General features: G+C 66.6%; 1 protein-coding gene across 3 annotated transcripts; it reads left to right on the top strand.

Annotated features, from left to right (window-relative positions):
* Positions 1-792: 792 nt before the first annotated feature.
* Positions 793-7,502, top strand: LSM4 (LSM4 homolog, U6 small nuclear RNA and mRNA degradation associated). Of its 3 annotated transcripts, none has more exons than XM_037818040.1 (5): positions 793-890; positions 2,364-2,405; positions 5,333-5,431; positions 6,476-6,659; positions 7,037-7,502. In XM_037818040.1, the coding sequence occupies exons 1-5, from the start codon at positions 888-890 to the stop codon at positions 7,126-7,128; spliced, it is 420 nt and encodes a 139-aa protein (XP_037673968.1). In that variant the 5' UTR covers positions 793-887; the 3' UTR covers positions 7,129-7,502. The 3 variants fall into 3 exon arrangements, with proteins under 3 accessions (XP_037673968.1, XP_037673967.1, XP_037673966.1); XM_037818039.1 differs by lacking the exon at positions 793-890 and adding an exon at positions 2,508-2,712 and having other exon boundaries at positions 2,371-2,405; XM_037818038.1 differs by lacking the exons at positions 793-890; positions 2,364-2,405 and adding an exon at positions 3,378-4,880.
* Positions 7,503-9,634: the final 2,132 nt, after the last annotated feature.

The following is a 9,634-nucleotide window of genomic DNA, read 5'->3' as shown; positions in this document are numbered from 1 at the left end:
GTGCCTTAGACCCTCGGGGGAACCAACCCTGCCGACCCGGGGCTGTGAGAGGATAAACTGGTTTCAAGCACCCAGTGTGTGGTAACCTGTCGTGCAGCCCTAGGAAAGGAATACATTTGCCTGTCTGTCTTGTTTGCCTCTGTCTCCCCAGCTGACGGGCTCCTAGGCCACAGGAGGGGCAGGCAGGTTTGTTCATTTCTGTATCTGCAGGGACAGGGACAGAGTAGGAGCTCCATAAATCCTTATCTGTTGCATGCCCGCGGCTGAAGTGCTTTTACATGGCTTAACTCGTTGTCCTTTCTGCAACCTCTGAGAGCAGCTTCTACTATTGTCCCCATTTCACAGTGGGGGTAAACTGAGGCTCGCAGGGGCGCGGCCGGGATTTCAACCCTCCAAAGGCCCCGAATGAGTATCAGTCACAACAGTGACCACTAGGAGACCGGGGACCCTCAGGGCGACCACCAGGCCCGCCCCAACCTCCACGGGGCCGATATCCCCCCGTCCGCAAATCGGAGGCAATGACCACCTCTGCCCACCACGTGGAGCCCTGGAGACCTGCGAGGACCTCGCACTGCGCATGCGTCCTTACCCACAAGGCCTCCGGCGCCGGAGCGCGTTGCTCCACCCCCTTCTGCGGCGCTCGCCGCAGCGCTTTACGGCCCCAGCCCTTGCTCCTCCGGCGGGAACTACGGCTCTGCCCCGCCCCTTCGCGTCTAGAAAGCCCCGCCCCTCTCCCCGCGGATTGGTTACGCGGCCCCAGAGTGCCATGCTGATTGGCTCACGTCGCCGCCACGCCTCTTCGGCCTAGTGTCGCGCGGCGGAACGGCCGCCGGCAGGGGCGCGAGCGGTGGCGGAAGTGACCGGTGAGCCCGGTTCCCGCCGGCACCATGGTGAGGGCCGGCCGACAGCGGGGCCTCGCGGGGAAGAGGGGTTGCCGCCGTGGGGGGCCGCGGGGACGGGCGCTGGGTTCCAGCGGGGAAACTGAGGCCGGCGGGAGCCGGGGCCGGGCCGCGTTCCCCGGTGAAGCCCGTTTGGCGGCGCCTCAGGGCTGGTCGGCGGCGAGACCTCCCGGGCCCCCGTTTCCACCGGGAAACCGACCCGGGGAGGGGTCGCCGCCCCCGGGGCTCGCAGCGCCTGCCTCGCTCACCCTCCCGGTCCACAGAAGGGGAAACTGAGGCCTGGGGAGGAAGCGGGGGTCGTGGAAGGCTTCCTGGAGGAGGGACCATGGGGCTCGGGAAGCCCCTGCGACTTCCCCGCTTCTGGGGGGCCCGTCCGCGCTCGGGCGAGTCTCCCCCTGCCCCGTGGGGTCTCGCGTCCCCGAGGATCCGCCCTTCTCTCTTGCCCTCCTGCAGGGGCCGAGGACGTGGCGGCCTGGAGGGGCTTCCTTCCCGTGCGGGGGATGTGGCGTTTCCAGCCGGGCCTGGGAGAACGGGCCGGCGGGTGCTGGGGTGGAGGTGGGGCGCCCCCCGCCCTGGCGGGGATACAGGAGGCCGGGGAGGGGCTCTGCAGCCGAGATCTGACGGCTGGGGCAGGTGTCTCCGGTGGCCCCGCTGCTGTGTGGGGAGGGGGCCCCGGGCCTGCAGGGCTGTCCTTACGGCGGCGGGACGAGGAGGTGGCCCCAGAGGCCGCCCTGGGCTGGATGTTGTGTGAGCGCCTGGAGGGCACCCAGCTCCCCAGGGCCTCTGTAAACTGGGTCCTCTCCACTCCCCGGCCCCCCAGCTGCCCAAACCCTTCCCGAAGGAGTCTCCCGAGCCCCCTGGGCATGGCTCCTGCCCTCTGCAGCCTCCTTCCCTGCCCGCGTCCGGCCTTCCCCGGTGCCTCTTGGGGATGCCCAGCATTGCTCCCCACCCCGAGGCTCTGGGGGCCCCAAGGGGTCAGGGCTGTGTCTGGCCTCCCCTGGCTGAGGCCTGCATGTCCGCCCACCCGGGAAAGCCGCGTCCCAGGGGTCTCTGGAGGAGGGGCTCCTTCCTGCTGAGGGGGCGGGGTCGAGGTCCTGGGGTCGCAGTGGGGCGAGTCTCGGGTCTCCCCGTGGGCGGATCTCATTTCTGGGACCCTCGGGCACTGAGCCCTGCACCTGCCACGGGCCCACAGCCCACCCTCCTGCAAAGCCTGGAGGCAGCCTTCGGCTTAGGCCATGACTTTGTGTTTTTAAGATGAAAAGAACGGATTTAAATTTTTTTGTGTTATAAAAATGCTATATGTTGGCTGTAAAAAAATCTGTAGTGGTGGAAAAAGACATTGAGCATCTTAAAGCTTAGTGGATCTGGGTGAATCTTACTAGAGATGTGGGGGAGGGCCAAGAGTGGGCGTGGGGTCTCTGCTTGCCCCAGGTCCAAAGTCACTGGTCTCTGCTTGCCTTCCAGCTGCCCCTGTCGCTGCTGAAGACGGCGCAGAACCACCCTATGGTGAGTGCAGCCTGGGGCGGCGGGGGGCGCGTGTGCATGGCGGGCCCCCCTCGTCGCCCCTCCTGGGCGCTCGCTGCGAACGCGGGGGGCTGCCCTGCCCAGACAGGGTCGCCGCGTCTTCTTCAGAGCCTTCGCTGAGATTTAGTCATGTGCCATGAGGGTACGGCCATCGAGAGGAGGTTTCTCAGCGAGCCCTTGGGTGGCGTTTAGCCTGGTCATGATGTCAGGCTACCAGCAGCTCCATCTCGTTCCGGGACTCGTCGTCCCCCCGATTTCTCACTGGATTTGCTCATTCTGGACCTGTCCTGTAGGTGGGCTCAGACAGCACCTGTCGCTTTGTGCCGGCTGCCCTTGAGCACGCGGCGTCTTCGGGGTCCCCTGTGTGGTCAGGGCCTCCTTCCTTCACGCCGGCCCATCCGCCCGCCTGGCTGCCCTGGCTGGGGCTGCCCCTGCCCCCGGAGCCTGTGGAGGGTCTGCACCTGCTCTCAGGGCCTCTGGAGGCTGCTCTGCCTGCCCCAAGGGTCCTCCCCCAACTCACCACAGCCCCTGGGAAGTGTCCAGTCCCAGGGGCTCTGCTGGCAGCCCCCAGATTGGCGTTCGGCAGCCCTGTGTGAAGCGAGTAGAGGCTGGGGGCTGAGGCTTAGCCGCCAGGCTGCTCGGCCTCACCATGGAGCCAGCTCAGGCAGCCGGGCCTGGTGGAACCTCACTCCCCAACAGCTGCGGCCCGGAGCCCCCCAGAGGGAGGGAGACCCCCAGCCCTACCTCCCAGCACCCTGGATGCTTCGCTGGGGCGGGTGAGGCTGGGTGGGGTGAGCTGGGGTGCCCTGTGTCACAGGAGTCCGCTTTGCCCCCGATAGACAGCCCAGACGCTGGACCTCTGCTTGCCTGGAATTCCGGCACAGTCTTTCATTTTCCAACGTTAACAACCAGTTAAAAAGAAAACAGAATCTGCTGTGCAGGCCAGAGGTGGCCCGTCCTGGGCTGGGGTCCTTGGTGGGACGGAGCCAGCCCCTCGGGTGGGGGAGTCCTCACCCTGTGTCCCCTCATGTACCCTGACCAGCCCCGGTGCCCACGAGTGCCCCCGTCCTGCCTCCCCCACCCCACATGTGCTCTGGGATGCTCTGCTGGGTGGGGGCCCGGATGCTGTGGCTCTCCAGCGGGCTTGAGTGGCGGTCCCCGTGTTATCCCTTATTGCCATGTAGCTTGTCGGCCATGCTTCCTATCTGTCTGTCTGAACCTGCATGTGGGCCTTTCCTGGTGTGCACAGGGGGCCCCCACCCGCCAGGAAGAGGCTTCCGTGTGAGAGCTGGGGGCTGAGCGGTCCACCTCCTCGAGCCCCCATCGGCACCCAGAGAGCTGGTGATCCAGGAGACCTGGGGGGCGGGGGCAGCCCCAGCCTTGCATTTTTTCCTTCTTTTAGTTCTTTATTAATCTTGTTTCAATTAGAGAAGTTGTGGGGTCACAGAACAATCATGCATAAAATACAGGATTCCCACGCACCCCCCTCCCTGTTGTTCTCACTTTGTGTTGGTGCAGAAGCACGTTTTATGATTGTGCTGCCCTAGCTGTGGTCCGTGGTTTCACTTAGGGCTCAGTGTGTGTGTTGTGCAGTTCCATGGAGTCGAAAAAACATTTTTATTCTGTTACCACATCTGCAGCCTGCCCTTCCCCCTCGCACCCACGTCCAGGTGTGTCTCGGGGCTGTGCCACCGTCACCACCTGCCACCACGTGCCCGTCGGGCCACCTCGGAGCTGGGTGCATTTTAGGCCTTGGCTCCCATCCGTGCCTCCTCCCCACCCCTTGGGAACCTGTGTTCTGGATTCTGACTCTGTGGGTTTGCGTCTTCTGATTGTTCCACTAAACTCGATGTCTTCATGTGCTCACGTGTTCCGGAACTCCTCCCTGGCTGACCGGTACCCTGTGGTGTGCGTAGCCCACCTGCCTCCCCGTCTGCTGGGTGGATGCTGGGTGGCTGCCACCCTTGGTGGCTGTGGCTGCTTGTGTGCGCACGTCCGTCCACGTCCATGGGGTGTGCTGGGCACTGGGTTGCTGGGTCCCCTCCTCCTGCCCACTGGCCGCCTCCTCCCCCTCCCCTGCCAGCCCCCAGCACCAGCTTCCTGGGGCCACTCAGGCCCTGCCCCATGCTGCAGGGTCCCCTCTGGCTGGCCCTGGGAGCATCAACCCAGCATCCCCGGTGGAGTCTCACATGTCACACAGTGTCACGGGTCCCTGTGTTCACCTGTCTGGAGGGAGTGGATGGCGGCATCCGTGTGTCCGCCGTCTCCTTCCAGAACTTTTTCCCAGCCCAGACAGAGACCGCAGACAGACCCTGCGCCCCTGCAGCCTGTCTCCTCCCCTCTGGGAGAGCCCGCCCTGGGTGTTTCCTGCCAGCGGGGTCACGTCTTGTGGCCCTTCGCACTTGGAGAGCGTCCCTGGGGGGCAGCCACGTGGGTGCGACAGCTCCTTCTGCTCCAGCTGAGTGGTGTCCCCGGTGTGGAGGGACCCCTGCCCCGGCCCCCTGTGTGGAGGGACCCCCACCTCTGTCCCCCGTGTGGAGGGACCCCCGGCCCAGCCCCCCGTGTGCAGAGACGCCCTCCTCGGCCCCTGCCTGCCGCGGGGATCCTGGGCCAACGCTGTGTGACCGTCAGGGCCGCAGGTCTGGTGCTTTTCCACCCTGGTTCTGCCCTCGTGGAGCAGCCCTCCTGTGTTTCACCACAGGGGCCAGCACAGCTCCCAGCCCAGCAGCGGCATTCTGGAAGGACTTGTGTTTTTATTAACGTTTTATTCTAACTGTGAGAAGCGCCTGAGAAGCAGCAGGACGGGGCAGAGTGCGCCGCTGTGGGCGGGAGGGCGAGGGGTTGGGGGTGCACCCCATGGGGGGCTGTGTCCCGGGGCAGGCGTCCCTGCTGACCCGGCCTCTCCGCAGCTGGTGGAGCTCAAGAACGGGGAGACGTACAACGGGCACCTGGTGAGCTGCGACAACTGGATGAACATCAACCTCCGTGAGGTCATCTGCACGTCCCGGGTGAGCCAGGGCGGGGCCAGCGGTGGGGCCACCGGTGGGGCGGGGCTGAGATAGGGGTGGAGCTGGCTGAGGGGCAGGGCCGGGAGGTGGGGGTTCTCATTCTGGGGGTGGGGGCGGCCTTGGGGGACCCTGGGGAGGTCTGGGACCTGCTCCCCAGCGCTGCCCCCTCCTGTCCCCACAGCTCATGGAGGGAGGGGCTCCGGCACCGTCTGTCGGGGAGCACTGGTGGGGGGTGGTCATGAGGGGCCTCCCTGGCAGTAGGCACCTGGCGGGACCCTTCCCCTCGGGACCCCAGCTCCCGGCCCTGCTTTTCCCTTTGGAAAGTGCCCTGGGGTGGGTCCCCTTCCCGATGGCAGCTGGTGGTCCCCAGCCCCGAGATCTGGGTGACAGGAGGTCCTGGGACGTGGTTGACCCTGGGTGGGGACGGGAGTCCGGCCTGTGCTGCCAGCAAGACGGTCCCCTGGAGCCTGGGCCTCCGGGAGGTGGGCAGGAAGGGCCGGTGGGGGGCATGTGAGCAGGCCCAGGGCAGCCCCCCGTGCAGAGTCCAGTGTGTCCTCGGCAGGGAGGGCGTGCGGGGGGAGGGGCTGGGGGGTCGGTGGGGCTGGTCTGGACACAGCCGGGGGGGTGACAGATGGGGCCTGGCTCGCCCCGGGCATTGGCCGTGGGTCCTGACAGGTGAGGGGGAGTGGAGGGTCCCCGTTTGTGGGGTGAACTGTCGAGGGGCAGGAGGTGATGGGGCTGGCGGGGGTGTCTCACAGACGGCGAGCCTGGGTCCTGGGAGCGGGCTGCACGGATGGGAAGGGCTGAGGGGCGCTGCCCTCTGTTCCTTGGTGCCTGGCCGCCCTCCAGGCTGTGCCCCTGCGTCCCCTGCTGACCAGGCCTGGGGTGTTGGCAGCTCCTGGGCTCGGGAGGCCCCTGCCCCCGGCTGTGGTCTGCAGAGGGTCACCCAGGCCAGGTGGGGTCAGGTGCGGCTCCCAGCGTGCGGACGGGGGGTGTGCGGCCTCCAGGGGCATGGCCCCGTCCCCTCACACGCGGCCCCTGCAGGACGGGGACAAGTTCTGGCGGATGCCCGAGTGCTACGTCCGCGGCAGCACCATCAAGTACCTGCGCATCCCCGACGAGGTCATCGACATGGTCAAGGAGGAGGCGGTGGCCCGGGGGCGCGGGCGCGGGGGCCTGCCGCAGCAGAAGCAGCAGAGGGGCCGCGGCACGGGGGGCGTCGGGCGAGGTAGGCAGGTGGGCAGGGCCGCCGGGGGCGGGGCTGGGGTGGGGGGCGGCGGGGGCCTGGGACTCCGGTGCTTCAGTCACTGCCAGCCCTGCTGCACTCGCCAGCCTCGGTTTCCCCCTGCACGGCGGGTCTGGCTCGGCTGGTTGCAGGCCCTCTCCCAGGGGCCCTGCCTGTGGTGACGGACCCCGTGCCTGACAGGGTTGTCATGTGGTCAGTGTGGGACCCCCGGGCTCCGGGGGCGGGACTGTCCTCGTCAGCTCCCCGGAGTCTGCACAGACAAGGACACAGGCTGGGGCTGGGCGGTGGGCGATCGAACTGGGACCCCCGCCCCGGGCCCCCCGTCCTCCCAGGCTCCTGGCAGCTCCTCCCTCCTGCAGGTGTGTTTGGCGGTCGCGGCCGAGGCGGCGTCCCGGGCGGTGGCCGAGGGCAGCCAGAGAAGAAGCCGGGCCGGCAGGCGGGCAAGCAGTGAGCGCCCAGGGCTGCGGCGCCCCAGCCTCGGCGGAGCCCTCCCTGCCCGTGGTTGGAGGCGCACCCGGGACTGTTGGCTGGTGGCGGCTCCAGCCGCGCAGCCTCGGCTTCTCGAAGGCCCGTCTCGCGGCCCTGGGGAGCGGGGTGCTCCTTGCAGGTTTGTTTCACATTTAATGCCAGATCTGCATGGCGAACAGACAGAGGTTTTTGTTTTAAGCCGCAGGCGCTGAGCTGGACCCTCTTGAGGGAGGCTCCCCTTCAGAACTGCTCGGGACCTGTCCCCCGTTAGGCCATGTCCCAGGCCCCCTGCCGGGCCTGCCCCTCAGTGCCCCCCTCCCACCCTGTGTGACAAAATAAAGACGAATGCAGCTGCCACCGCCGAGCCCTCCATCATTGCAAGGGGGCGCCTGGGCAGTGGGGCGGCTCCCAAGACCCCCACACCCCCGCGAGGGAGTCCGTGCAGGGTGGGGGTGCTCCGATGGGGCCTGGGCGGAGCTCACCGTGTCGGGACCACCGTGTCCTAGAGGGTGGGGGGTGTGGCCCGGGTCAGGGACTGGGTCTATAGTGCCTGGCCTGGACATGTCCACGCTTTCTCACTTGTGACCCTGTTGAAACTTGTTTGGAGTGAAGATTTGAGTCTCACAGTTATAGCCGCGTCGACCTGCTGACTGGGGGGCCACTCCTGGCCTTGCAGCCTCTTGGGGGGTCCTGGTGTCCCACCCTGGGTGTGGTGGGGGGCACGTGGCAGGATGGAAGGGGCTCAGCTGGGCGATGCCCCCTCCCTGCGGGTCCCCTGGCTTCGGGGCTGAGCTCTGCCCCTGCCCATCTTTCAGCCCAGTGCTGACCCATGGGTGGGAAGCAGACGTTCCCCACTCAGCGCCCTGCGGGTGTGGGCATGGACCGGGGGCTCAGCCCGGACCCCGGCAGGGGCTGCGTCATCGGGCTCTGACCTGCCCAGTGGCAGCAGTGGGCTTGAGACCAGTTCCCTCCTGAGGGAGCTGCCCGCCTCCCCGCAGGGGCCCCGTGCTGGGGGAGCCCCGCTTTTGACACGTCTTCCTGGTGGATTTCAAGGAGCCTCTGCCTCAGCCCCTGAACCAGAAGAAACTGGAAGCACCCGGCTGAGTTCCTAAATGCAGGGCTTCCAGATCCTTCTGTGCTTTTGATGGTCTGTGGGCTGGAGCTGGGGAACCTGCCCCTGAGAGCAGTGGGAGCCCCCAGCTGCGGATGGTTCCCCCACTTCTCCTCCTGTGGAGTTTGCTCCAGCCCAGTTAGGCACCCACACTCGGGGGACACCCACGCTTTCGAGGCGACTGCTTTGGCTGTGATGTGACCCAGCCTCTGTGATGGGCCCTGAGACCCCTGCCAGCCTGGCAGCCCTGGGCCACTACTGGTACTGGCTTGGGGGCGGGTATGCAGCGGGCAGGACCCAGGTGGGCTCAGGGTTCAGAGGAGGGGGCACTCAGCGGGGGCCGGGGCGTGGGGGAGGCTCCTAAGCCCTCTGCCTCGGTTTCCCCACCGGTTCAATGGGCATTACTGCGGGCTCTGCCTCCTGGGGTGGGCTGAGGTTGCCTGAGGGGGGTCCCTGTAACAGTCTCGGGACAGGGCCTGGTATACAGCAAGTGCTCGATAAGTGCTTGAAACTAGCTGAGAGCACAGCGCCTGGAGCCTTCGTGTCCCATCGGCTGGGGGGTCAGCAGGTCCCGGACCCGGCTGGGGGCGTTGCCAGGGCACCCCACTCTCCCCAGCCTGCGGTGACTCACCCCTGTCCACCTCCTGCTGGAGCCAGGCCCCAAAATAGTCACCCACTCACAGGGGAGCGGCCCTGGAAATATCTCCGGGCTGCGATCAGCGCTTAAAAATACCCGGCGTGTCCTTGTGCCCGAACCCGCCCTCACTGCTCACTTGGGAGCACCCCGGGTCTGTCCTCCCGCACCCCCACCCCACCCCCAGTGGATCGGACAGCACCCGGGGTGGCCTCCCTCCCCGTTGCCACGGAGATGCCGATGCTGCATCCTCAGGCCAGTGGGGGGGCAGCCTCACCGCTCAGCGCTCCCTTAAAACATGAAAAAAACAGTTCTTGGTTCGTGTGTGCAACGGGGCCAGAGGCAGGCCCGGGACGTCTTTTCCCCACCCAGTGGGTGGGCCAGGCCCACCGGGGTCGCCTCCCGTGTCTGGGTCCCCGGAGCTCTCTGGGCAGCGGATGGGTGTGAGGGGCCTGTGGCACGTCCAGGCTCCCAGCAGGTGCTGGGGACACAGCCCCCCAGAGGGCGAGTCACGGAACCGCGCCAGGGGCCGCCTCCCCACCCCACCCTCACAGCACGTGTTTCTAATTAATTCACATCCCTGCTTTATTCTGGTGTCCTTAGCTTCTCTCGTGTCCTTTTAAGAATTGAGGTAAAATTCACATAACACGGAAGCACCCACTTTACACCTCCTTGCCATCTAGTTCAGTCACTGTCCAGTTCCAGAACTTTCTCGTCACCCCGCAGGGTCCCCATCCCAGTTCG

Source organism: Choloepus didactylus, chromosome 25 (genome assembly GCF_015220235.1).
Source record: "Choloepus didactylus isolate mChoDid1 chromosome 25, mChoDid1.pri, whole genome shotgun sequence".
Classification (NCBI taxonomy): Eukaryota; Metazoa; Chordata; class Mammalia; order Pilosa; family Megalonychidae; genus Choloepus; species Choloepus didactylus.
Note: the sequence above shows the minus strand (reverse complement) of the source record. Positions and strands in the feature narration are given on the sequence as shown.